Source organism: Cannabis sativa, chromosome 6 (assembly GCF_029168945.1).
Source record: "Cannabis sativa cultivar Pink pepper isolate KNU-18-1 chromosome 6, ASM2916894v1, whole genome shotgun sequence".
Lineage (NCBI taxonomy): Eukaryota > Viridiplantae > Streptophyta > Magnoliopsida > Rosales > Cannabaceae > Cannabis > Cannabis sativa.
The window spans coordinates 46,740,932-46,754,052 of record NC_083606.1 but is presented as its reverse complement, the minus strand read 5'-3'; the positions used below and the strand labels follow the sequence as shown (position 1 = coordinate 46,754,052).

At 35.9% G+C, this 13,121-nt stretch overlaps 1 protein-coding gene across 1 annotated transcript; it reads right to left on the bottom strand.

Annotated features, from left to right (window-relative positions):
- Positions 1 to 8,256: 8,256 nt before the first annotated feature.
- LOC133039273 (uncharacterized) lies at positions 8,257 to 10,155 on the bottom strand. Its single transcript, XM_061118126.1, has 3 exons — positions 9,462 to 10,155; positions 8,631 to 9,290; positions 8,257 to 8,507 (listed from the first exon to the last, which is right to left on the bottom strand). The coding sequence occupies exons 1-3, from the start codon at positions 10,153 to 10,155 to the stop codon at positions 8,257 to 8,259; spliced, it is 1,605 nt and encodes a 534-aa protein (XP_060974109.1).
- Positions 10,156 to 13,121: the final 2,966 nt, after the last annotated feature.

Sequence of the window (13,121 nt, the reverse complement as noted above, 5' to 3'; positions counted from 1 at the left end):
GCTATCACGCAGGCTGATGCAGATGCCAGCCCATCAGTTGTTACAGGTCAGCTTTTTATTAACAACTCGTTATATTCAGTCCTGTTTGATTCTGGAGCTACACATTCTTATGTGGCGGCCAGAGTCTTTAGTAAATTGGGTAGACCCTTTGATAGATATGAATCAGGGTTTGGAACCCTGTTACCTGGCGGAGAATTGGTTATCTCCAATAGGTGGATTAGGTCTATGCCGATCAGGATAGATGGTAGAGAGTTAAGCGCTGATCTGATAGAGATGAGCTTAGTCGAATTTGATATTATTTTAGGAATGGATTTCCGATCTAAATATTCGGCGAGCATTGACTGTAAGAGGAAGATGGTGGTCTTCCAACCGGAAAGTGAAGAACCGTTTGTATTTGTGGGTTCGGTTCAGGGATCTCGGATCCCGGTGATCTCGGCTACGTCAGCGAGAGAATTATTGCACGGTGGGTGCTTAGGGTTTCTGGCCGTGGTGGTGGACACCACTCGGCCAGACACCATTCGGCCAGAGGACATCAGAGTGGTTCGGGAATTTTTGGACGTTTTTCCCGAAGAACTTCCAGGGTTACCACCTCAGCGGGAGATCGATTTCGTGATTGACTTGGCACCAGGGGTGGATCCGGTTTCCAAAGCCCCGTATAGGATGGCTCCAGCTGAACTTAAGGAACTAAAGATTCAGCTCCAAGGGTTGCTTGACATAGCGTTCATTCGGCCCAGTGTGTCACCCTGGGGAGCCCCGGTTTTGTTCGTCAAGAAGAAGGACAGATCTATGAGGATGTGCATCGACTACAGAGAGTTGAACAAGCTGACGGTGAAGAATAAATATCCATTACCTAGGACCGATGACTTGTTCGATCAGCTTCAGGGGAAGACGGTCTTTTCTAAGATTGACCTCCGTTCGGGTTATCATCAGTTGAGAATCCGAGAGGAGGACATTCCAAAGACGGCTTTCCGCACTAGGTATGGACACTACGAGTTTCTGGTTATGTCATTTGGACTAACCAATGCTCCTGCAGCATTCATGGACCTGATGAATAGAGTATTCAAGGATTTCCTCGATATCTGTGTGATTGTGTTTATCGACGACATCCTCGTGTACTCTCAATCAGAAGAGGAGCATGAGTTACATCTTCAGATGGTACTGCAACGACTTCGAGAACATAAGCTCTACGCCAAGTTCAAGAAATGTGAGTTCTGGTTGTCTCAGGTGTCCTTCCTAGGGCACATTGTATGTAAAGATGGGATCAAGGTGGATCCCGAGAAGATTGAATCCGTCAGGGATTGGCCGAGACCGAAGACAGTGACAGAGATCAGAAGCTTCTTGGGATTAGCTGGGTACTACCGTAGGTTCGTGGAGGGGTTCTCCAAAATTTCAATGCCCCTAACCGAGCTTACAAAGAAGAATCAGCGATTTATCTGGTCAGATAAATGCGAAGCTAGTTTTCAGGATCTGAAACAGAGGTTGATTACTGCTCCGGTACTAGCTTTGCCTTCGGACAAGGAGAAGTTCGTAGTCTACTGTGACGCATCCAAACAGGGTTTGGGGTGCGTATTGATGCAAGCCGATCGGGTTATCGCTTATGCCTCCCGTCAGTTAAAGGATTATGAACAGAGATACCCGACTCATGATTTAGAATTGGCCGCAGTGGTTTTTGCACTGAAGATTTGGCGGCATTACCTTTATGGGGAGAAGTGTGAGATCTATACCGACCATAAAAGTCTCAAGTATTTCTTTACTTAGAAAGATTTGAACATGAGACAAAGGCGTTGGTTGGAATTAGTAAAGGATTATGATTGTGAGATCCTCTATCATCCCGGAAAAGCCAATGTAGTGGCCGATGCCCTAAGCAGAAAGGGTCCCGGGCAAGTAGCTAGCATGGTTCAGATCTCACCCCATCTAGCTGAGGATATGGTTAGATCCAGCATTGAGTTTGTGGTAGGTCAGCTTCACAACTTGACGCTACAATCTGATCTGTTAGAAAGAATAAAAGTCGCTCAGATGACAGATCCGGAGTTAGTGAAAATCCGAGATGAGGTATTGGCTGGTCAAGCCAAAGACTTTTCGATGTCAGATAGTGGTATGCTTTTGTATAAAGCCAGGGTTTGTGTTCCGAACAGTGTGGAACTTAGAAATGAAATCTTTGAGGAGGCTCATTCTACTCCATATTCTCTGCATCCCGGCACCACCAATATGTACCAAGATTTGAAACCGTACTTCTGGTGGAACGGTATGAAGAAGAATTTGGTAGAATTCGTATCGAGATGCCTCACGTGTCAACAGATTAAGGCTGAACATCAGAGACCAGCAGGGTTGTTGCAGCCTCTAACCCTACCAGAATGGAAATGGGAGGATATTACGATGGATTTTGTGGTCGGGTTACCTAGGACCACGGGTTTATTCGATTCCATCTGGGTAGTGGTGGACCGATTTACGAAATCTGCTCATTTTCTACCGGTCAGAACAACATTTACAGTGGATCAGTTGGCAGAGTTATATGTCAGGGAGATAGTGAGACTTCACGGGGTACCGAAGTCTATAGTTTCGGACAGGGATCCGAAGTTCACCTCCAAATTTTGGCAAAGTTTGCAACGGGCAATGGGTACGAAGCTGAAATTCAGTACAGCATTCCATCCTTAGACAGATGGTCAGTCCGAAAGGACAATTCAGATATTGGAGGATATGTTGAGAGCCTGTGTTATGGACTTTGAAGGCTCATGGAGTAAGTATTTACCGTTAATAGAATTTTCATACAACAACAGTTATCAGAGTACGATAGGGATGGCACCCTATGAACTGTTGTACGGTAGGAAATGTAGATCCCCTATCCACTGGGATGAGACGGGGGAGAGGAAATACCTAGGTCCAGAGTCAGTTCAGCGGACCAATGAGGCGATAGAGAAGATAAAAGCTAGAATGCTTGCCTCACAGAGCAGACAGAAGAGTTACGCAGATCCGAAACGCAGAGATGTTGAGTTCCAAGTAGGGGAACATGTATTTTTACGGGTATCTCCGATGAAGGGGATTAAACGTTTCGGGAAAAGAGGCAAGTTATGCCCTAGATTTACAGGACCTTTCGAGATTCTCGAGAAGATAGGTCAAGTGGCATATCGGTTAGCATTGCCTCCAGCCTTATCAGCAGTGCACAACGTATTCCATGTCTCAATGTTGAGAAAATACGTTTCAGACCCCTCTCATATACTCAGTTATTAGAGTCTTCAGCTTCAGCCAGACATGTCATATGAAGAACAGCCAGTGTAGATCCTGGATAGAAAGGATAAAGTCCTTCGGAATAAGACCATAGCATTGGTCAAGGTTCTCTGGAGAAACAGTAAGGTGGAAGAAGCCACCTGGGAGCTAGAGTCAGATATGAGAGCTCAATATCCAGAGTTATTCAGGTTAGATTTCGGGGACGAAATCCTTTTAAGGGGGGAATAGTTGTAAAGCCCGCTTAGTTAATTTGGAAATCAGCAGTTGTTTATGTTTAATTATGAAATTATTTATAGCTATTTAAATAATTTATGATACTGTTATTTATGTTATTCAGTAGCTTGCATATTTTGCATTTCCGGTGTCTGGTATTTTGGAACTCGGCGTTTGGCTCAGTAGAAATCACAACTTAGTATGTTAGTAATTTGGGGACGGGTGTTAGACATTTGGAATGTCGGGAATGGCCGGGAATTTAGAATTTCCCAAAAATACCCCTTTAGTATGATTTTTGTGATTTTATGGTGGAGGGGCAAAATGGTCTTTTTGCCCCAATGACTTTTTGTCTTTAGTGACTTTTTATTTGAAAAATTAAATGTTTATTTCTTGGTTTATTTGGCTGAAATGAATAGTGCTTAGTTGGTTTAATTCTTTTTCATTTTCTCAAAATATTAAGTTTAGAAAAAAGAAAGAAAATTTCAAGCAAAACACTCTCTTTTCTCTCTCTCTTTTTCGGCTGAACTTGGGGTGCTTGGAGCTGGATTTTTGTGGTGATTCAAGCTTGATTTGCAAAACTATAGTGAATTCTTGATTGTGGTAGGTGTCTTCTAGCTTTCTCCTCTTATTTTTTTTAGGAAAAGTTTGATATATTGTTGATGCATGCATGCTTTTGTGGCTGTGATTATGGCTGTGTTTGGTTGTTATTTTCTGAGATTCAAAGCATGTTTAATTGATGTTAATTGAGTTGTTTGAAGCATGATTAGTTAGGTTGTTCAAGCTTTGAGTTTTCTATGTAAAATGTGGTTTTTGGAAGGAAAATATTGTGAATCTATTCTGTGATGTTGCTGGATGTTCTTGTGTGTTTTCAGAGGTGTTATTATGCTTAGTTAAGTAGAATTAACTAGGTTTGGATGCATGTTAGTGGATTTAACCAAGTTTGAGTTTTGGAACTCAAAGCTTGGTCTTTAATGGTGATTTTTGTATATGTGTTTTCTGGGTGGTTTTGATGCCTTGGATTTGTTCTAGGGATAGTTTAGAACAGGTCTGGAAAGTTTGGGACCAATTGGGGTTGAATTGGTCGAGTTATGAGAATTTTAGTTGGTCGCTCGCGAGGAACCGGAACGGTTGTGCATCCGCATTCGGATGAGGGTTCGGTAATTCCCGAACCGGAATTCCGGTTGGGCAACCGTGCCTTGGGTTGGGGAATTTTTCCGAACCCTAGTTTTCCTCGTTTTTAGGTTTTTAGGGGTATTGCCATGCTTTTTATCGATAGGGAAACTTTTAGTTCCAAGTTTTAGTCCCCGGGAAGTGATTTAGCGTGTCACTTATAGCGTTGTGATTTTTATGGTTTAGGAGCCGATGTCAGTAGCTCGGCTTCGATTCCGGTCGGGTTGACGCACACCTGAAATCGGAATCCAGGTAAGAGTAGTATAACAGTATGCATATGTAGATTACATGTTTAGCGTGCATGTAGGAAGCCTGCTAGATTACATTAGTTATGTATTTAGGCGTCGAACCATCCAACCCTGTCACGTCGGCATGTGCCGGGAGTATGACCAGCGCAGTATGACCGGCTCGACCGATCAGCCGACACTTGGTTGGTGGTTCAGTGCTATTGACCTATCCCGTCGGTACAGGCTGGAGTATGACCAGCAGCCGGAGTATGACCGGTTCGACCGATCAGGAGGATACTTGTCAATAGTACCGTCCCCTGAACGTTCAAAACTCAGTACCATGTTGGACATGGCAGTAGTGGCTCAGTACCATGTTGGACATGGCAGTAGCGGGACTCAGTATCGTGTTGGACACGGCAGTTAGTTTTATGTATGATATTATTATGCTTTTCTTACTGAGTCTGTCGACTCACGCGCTTATGTTCATGTGTAGGTAAAGGCAAGGCTATAGCTGATGGACCGTGAGCGAGCTTATGAGATTGTACATGTCGGGGCGGTTAGGCCTGGAGCGTACGATCCTCGGGACAGCAAGGCTGAGATTTTTGTAACTGTCGTTAGACGACTTTTATTTTGATGTAATAGTTAAACAGTGAAACTTTTTGTAAATATTTTTATAATCGGGATCCCGAGTCTTTTATAATATGTTTTACAAGTTTAATCAAAAAGCAAAATTTTAATTAAACACGTTTTTCCATAAACCTCGTTGATTAGCAACGAGCTGCACAGTACGTTTAAAAATCACGTAATACGCCTAAGGTAGTTAGGGTGTTACATCTGAACTTGGATCTCTTTCTCTGATTCTTTAGTGCTGAAACTCTTTCTTGCTGAAAGTCTTTCTTCACGATCTTCCTCACTATGATTGAGGTATCACTTGCTGTGTGTGGGCACTACTCTAACCACTAAGTATTTTGAAATCTTAAGGAAGAAGAAAGAGAGAGAGGGGGCGGCCAAGGTAGAGAGAGAAGGCTCAGGTTTTCTGAATGAAAAGTGTAATTTTACTAAAGCCTTCACTATCTATTCATAGCATTCCACTAGGGTTAGGTTTGAATTATTTGGCATTAAAATAATGAAAATATCAGAGGATAATTCCTATAAAAGTGGCCGGCCATGGCAGTATGGATTTGGGCCTCACTTTTTACAATTTTGCAGTTTTATCACTTTTGCATCTGATTTTCTCAAAAACGCCAATTTTCTAATTCAACCATTTAAATGCAAATTCTAACTATCTAATAACTATAAATAATTATTAAATAATATTGTCATTTATCATATTTATTAATTGAACCATACAAAGTAACATAATTAACAAATATGCCCCTAAAACTCTTTCTTTACAACTTCGCCCTTACTTAGTGAAAAATTCTCAAATAGACATAGTCTAATTTTGAGAATTATAATTTATTAATCAAAACCAATTATATGAGTCTTACAAGCAATATTATCTCAACTAGTGGGGGGACCATGGGTCTATATAACCAAGCTTCCAATAAGCAGATCAAGAATTTATTATCTAAATTCACTGACTTAATTTTTCGTTGAATCCACGCATAGAACTTAGAATTGCACTCTCAGTATATAGAATGCTCTATATGTTCCACCATATAGACACATCATTAGTTATCCATTGTTATAATCCTAATTTGATCAATGATCCTCTATATGAATGATCTACACTGTAAAAGGATTAGATTACCGTTACACCCTACTATGTATTTTATCCTTAAAACACTTGACCCCGTATAAATGATATTTCAGCTTATGTGAAATGAGTACTCCACCATTTATTTTTGTTTGGTCAAGCTCGAAGGAGATCATCCTTTGCTTACTACTTGCCAGATAGAAGCTATAGATTCCATGTTTTATGTTAGCGCTCCCACTCAATTGCACTACCGTGTTCCCAAAATGTACGTATCACCCTGACCTAAAAGTAGGCTTAACTAACAAATCAAAGAACACGAATAGCCTCCTGAGATTGAGCCTAATCATAATAGGATTAAGATCATTTGATCTAGGATCAACTAGGCGATATTGACTTGAATAGATTTTACGGTAAGTTTAATAAATCTAAGTCAAAGTTCAATATCGGTCCCTTCCGATGCATACTCCATGCATCCAACCTGAGATTTACTTTAACCAATGTTCTGGAAAGAACATAGCATTTCTCCAAATGCAAGTAAACTCTTGTTGTAGATTATCATATCAGTAAAACCCTGTGTCTGATAAATCTAGGAAACTTTATTCACATAGTCATGTTTACTTTCCAAAGTGTTGACAACACAATAAACAGGATCAAGTATGTGAAAAGGGTTTCAGATGAATTTATAAATCAAATAGACAAGCAATGGATAAGGTGAACCAAAACATACACAAATGAATGAAAAATACTTCTGTTTCTTTATTGATGTTGAATAAAATAGATTACATTGAAATAGAGTTTTATTTAGTGCATAAAACCCGACAGATGTTTCATTACAATATTATATATATATTACATTAAGGTGATTTAGTAAAATCAACTTATAGGTTTTATTTATTTATTTATTTATTCGTTTTAAGTAATTGATGGCTTGCCGTATAAAATGGTTATTTGGCACAATTTTTATTTAGATTTGAATTTCTGGGATTCATATTAGTCAAGTTTAATTGAATGGTGAATATGCTTTATATATTTATCAATGTGAGGTTCTGTCTGTGTTTATGGCCTTCATCTTTATATTTTCATGTATGGCATATACAGGGGCGGAGCCAGCATGAAAAATTAGGGGGGGCCAAACTATATTGTAAATTTAAGTGTCAAAAATTTCAATGTTTTATTAAATTCATAATTGAAATTAAAATACAGAACGTCTTTCTTGCATATCACGAAAATCATCGATAAGTGAATCTATACTAAATTTTTTGGCGATTTCTTTTTCAATATACACGAGCAAACAATCACTTAAAAATTCATCTTCCATCTTGTTGCGAATTGTAGTCTTCACTATATTCATAGCTGAAAAAGATCGTTCTGTGGTAGCTGTAGAAACCGGAAGTGTAAGAATAAGAGTTATCACTTTATAGACAATTGGAAAAATCTCTGCTTTTCTAGTTTTTACCAACCACTGACATAAATCAGAAATAGTTGCCAAAACAGCAAAATCAGGAAGTTCTCGTACATGAGCAAAATGTTCAAATTGCGTCCTTAGTTGTACCATCTCGTATTCTGTAAAATCTCTTGGGTAAAATTTTTGTACCAACTTGCAAATATCATCAATTCTGAATGATGTGTGCATCTCTCTCGGATCTAAAGCTGAACTAAGAATGAGTAACTCCACTGTATTATTATTGAATTTGTTGTTTAATTCTTGTAGTTGAAAGTCTATCACTGAATTGAAAGATCAACTCTGTAATAATGCTCCACTATAATTGCATCTTGTTGACCACGACTTCTTCCTCTTTTTGTAGTATAGTGAGCATTAAAATCTGGGACAGGTATATTAACATGTTCACAAAAAGATTTCACCTCATAAACTAATTCATCCCATCCATCTTCTCTCAATTTCTGAATGAGAGTCTTAGTAGATGAAACAAGATGCATTGCATTTAAAATATCTTGAGACTGAAGTTGTAAAGCTTGACATAGTATATTAGAAATCTCCAGAATTTTTTTCATAAGATGCAAAATGAAAACAAATTCAAAAGAAGTTAATGACTCATAAGCTGCATCCGCATCTCCTCGTTAAGCAAAAGTAGTACCATCTTCAATAATATTCAATAAAACTTCACATGTTGCACTAAACATCTTTATCAAACTAGAAATAGATTTTAAATGAGAACTCCAACGAGTATCACCTGCCCTTTGTAAAGAACCAATTTGATTGAGTCCTTTCCCACTTTCTAGTTCATCAATCTCAAGTAAATGAGCAATATTTGTAGCATGAGCAGCTTTTAGTTGGTCATTGCGTTTACATGAAGCACCAACAATATTAACAATAGAATTTAACTTTGTAAAAAATTGATGGACAGGAATAACTTCTCTAGATGCAGCAGCTAATGCCAATTGCAAACGATGTGCAAAACAATGAACATAGTAAGCATAAGGACATTCACTTGAAATTAAAGCTTGCAAACCATTCCATTGTCCACGCATATTACTTGCGCCATCATAACCTTGTCCACGAATAGATTGAACATCAAGACTATAATTAGAGAGTATAGAGAAAATACCTTCTTTTAATGTTATAGCAGCAGTGTCTTTGACATGAATAAGCCCAAAAAAACGTTCTTGCACATAACCATCTTTATCAACAAATCTTAAAACAATTGACATTTGCTCTTTCTTAGATTCATCTCGTGCTTCATCAACTATTACAGAAAATTTTGCATCACCAATTTCTTCACGAATCGCGTTTCTCACTTTATTTCCCAATACATGCAAAATTTGTTTTTGCGTTGTTGGTCATGTATATGTGGCATTTCGTGGAGCTTTATCCAAAACTTCCACTACCTTATCATTATAGGAAGTTATGAAACTCAATAACTCTAAAAAGTTTCCCCGATTAATTGAAGTTTTAGATTCATTATGACCTCTAAAAGGGCATGCTTGAAATGCAAGCCACCTAATCCCCTCAATTGATGTTTTCAAACGAAGTCTATTGTCAGCAATTTCTTGTGATGTGAAGTTTGCAAACCTTCTTCCAATATGTATTGGTTGGTTCATGAGATCTGCAACTGCTTTCTCAGAATTTCTATGAGGTGAATTTATATCGTCTCCAATATGTGCTAAAAATGCACAATTTTTTCCTCTTACCTTTTTCCATGATCGAAATCCATTAATAGTAAATGCATCCAATCTAGGCGGTGCATCTTTAGAGTGAAATAAAAAGCATGGTAGACAAAATGCAGCATCTACTTTAGGAGAATATTCCAACCAAGATGGAAATAGCTTAACCCAAGATGACTGAAAAGAACGTGAATGAGCTTCTTCTGATTTTTGATAGCTAGAGAGTATAATCTGATATGGACCAGCTTTAATGTAAGCTCTGCGAACTTCGTCACGCTTCTCTGGTGGATACTCCCATATTAGCGGGCGTATTCCCGGATCACGCTCCAATAAATTAATATCAAATCCTTCTTTAATGTCAAGTCTTAAAGACTTTGTTGGGCGATTTTTTGAATTTTCATGATCTACATCCACTGATAGATTTGATGAGACATCAGATGTTGAAACTTCAACATTCTTTCTTTTAAAGAATGCATCAATTGTAGTTGATTTTTTCATCTACAATTAAGAAGAACTATACATATTAATATTATTAACAAAATATTATCTATAATAATTAATAAACAAAACTATAACAATATAAAGAGCTTATAACATGTGTATATGTATGTATATATTTTTATATTAATCTATCAAGTATCACTTCAGACCAAAAAAAATTAATTAGTAGAATTATTTCTTTTCACTGTAAGGCACCTACTCAATTTATATATATAATTATAATAAAAAATAAATGACAATTAAAGTTATATCAACTATTTATATACATAATATTTGAGAGAAAGAACAAGATTGAAATTTGAATTGAATATTTAAAATGCATATATCATTTTCTATAAGATACCTTTACTTGTTATTTCATATCTGCCACTGTTCTTTGATGTAGACTGCTCTTTAATTTATTCTTGTAAAATTGTTATAAAATGGTAGCTCATGTAATAGATATGAATAAGAGAAGAAGAGATTAGTAATACCTAAATATCTATGAGAGAGGAAGAAGAGAATAATAATACATAATTATCTATTTTGAAGGTTTTTAAAATTTTTTAGTTTCCTTTTTTTTTTATTTAAAAAAAATAATAATAAATGACTTAGAAAAAAAAAAGAAGAAACAAGCTATTCATTGCACCCTCTAACTCTGGCGAGTGGCGCCCACTTTCCAAAAGAAGGGCTCAATTTCATAAATGCATCATATATATATAGTAAATAAAAGTTGTATAGCCCTATAAGTACTGACATTACTTTATATATTCAACTATTTCTTTTTTTTTTTAAATAAACAATTATTTAATTTTGATGGGACCACCATCTATTATAATATACATATTAACTAAAAAAAATTACATTAAAAATAGGCAGTAGACTACTATATCCTAGGGGGGCCATGGCCTCTACACTCCAAAACATGCATCCGCCCCTCGGCATATAATAGGTTTCATATATTTTAAAGTGTTTTTAAAATATATGAGATAAAGTTATAAAGTTTTGTCTTATTTACATGTATACCACTTCGTGGCCCAACGAGTATATGAAGGAATTGTAAATTTCAGCATTTGTTTTAGATTCATATATGTATGCAATATTTGAATTGATATCTCATATTGTATATTTGGGGTAGCACATTATTAGATATATGCTCACTCTAATTATTTTCTATTTGAAATTGATGGTTTACTATATATATGAAATAAAGTCAAGCCTATTTGAATTAAATTTTGTTTAAATTTGGCATACTAAAATTTTAGTGTTAGTCTCTCATTCTAAATGGGTTGATTTGAAACATGATATCGCCAAAGCAACTTCTCTTATGTAGATTGCTCATGAGGAATGTTAAATGTTTGTGTGTGTGTTTCTCATATAAGTGTTGATCGGCCCAAAAAAAGGTTATACTTATTTTAAGTGCACAAATACCTGTAGTGATAAATATGTGACAATTATATGGTTTCCATGTGAACAATATGTCCAGTCCAAAGATTGACAAATTGTTTGATAGGATTTATTGTCAATATTTGATTACTACAACAGGAGTACCGCTTACAGTTAATATTATTGTCCAAAGACTTGATATTAATATGTGTTTGGTATCTTGAGATGGGATATGCCATTATCTGAACTTATTGTGTTATGTGGATTCTTTTGTGAACCTTATTTATTTTGTTCTCTTTTTTAAGTTCATGTTTTCATTTATATCTACCAACATACAGATAATTCTCATGCTAAATGGGCAAACTTTTAACTAAAGGAAAGAGGCAAGCACACTTCTTTAGCTACATCTTTTAAATGAAAGATAAAGATAAAACTCAGGATGTTGCATATGAAACACTACTAAAGAATATACAAAATATATTAGATATGAAATTATCTATGACTTTTGCAAGAGGAAGTAAAAATAAGGCTAAAGTGTTCTAAGTATGCCATTAGGCATATCTAAGGAAAATGAGTTTCTGATTTGTTTTGTAAATGATTTAAGGCTATAAGGATATTCAAACTATGGTTAAAGACTAGTTATTTTGGATTTGGAAAAGATTTATACAGTATCATCACCTAGATGATTTTTTGGTTTTGAATTCTATTTTGAATAAATTAGGTCATTCTTGTTCAATTAGAATTTGAAAGTCTTTTCCAATATTGGTTCTACTAGTTCTTTAACTTATAAATTTATTGAAATTTGCCTCATATAAAGAAACCTTATAATTTTTTTTTATGGTACAAAATATAAATTGAATCATGAAAATTTTATTATACTTTGGTATAATTATTAAGGTTAAACCTCCCAAAAGGAGAATAGAAAGACTTATATTTTAATAGAATTCTTGACCCCTTGATTTAATAAATTTTAGATTTTGTAAAGGGGTAACAAACAAACATAAAGAAATCAAGTGAAAAAATAAAGTTTCATTATCTGAGAATTTATTATGCTATACTTTGGTAGATCTTTCCTCATAGTTTCATGGAATGATTAATAATAGTATCTTGTCTTTAGAATAATGAAATTTATTTTGTTCATCAAGGCATTAATCTTCAGACGTTATTTTTTTTTAAAAAATTTCAAAACCATAGTTGACTTATCAACTACGTAAGAAATTAAAACCGTTGAAACTAACTATGATGGTTAACACTACCATGGGAGGTATGACAAATCAAGTGAGTAACGTCTAAGATTATTTTGCACAAATACTAAAGAAATGTAATTTCATCTTCCAATACAAAATGTTAGGCAAACCTAACATGAAGGGTATTTAAGAGATATAATTAACATTTATATAAGGACATGACTAGAAGTATGATTATTCATTCTTCTTCATGAAACTCATTTTGGGGAGAAACACTTAAGAATGCAACATAAATTCTGAACTGTGTATCAAGTAAAGTATAAGTTAAAACTCTTTATAAACTAAGGTTGTGGTTAGACTAATAGTCTAACATATATATATATTCTATTTGTGAATGTTTGATTAAGATGA

What these genes read in the sequence shown, in the direction of transcription:
- LOC133039273 (XM_061118126.1), bottom strand. Translation starts at nt 10,155, where the DNA reads ATGAAAAAATCAACTACAATTGATGCATTCTTTAAAAGAAAGAATGTT. An exon ending in TCAAGCATGCCCTTTTAGAG is followed by an intron (nt 9,291 to 9,461) that starts GTCATAATGAAT and finishes TGGGAAATAAAG; the next exon opens with TGAGAAACGCGATTCGTGAA. An exon ending in ATTGAATATTATTGAAGATG is followed by an intron (nt 8,508 to 8,630) that starts GTACTACTTTTG and finishes TACTATGTCAAG; the next exon opens with CTTTACAACTTCAGTCTCAA.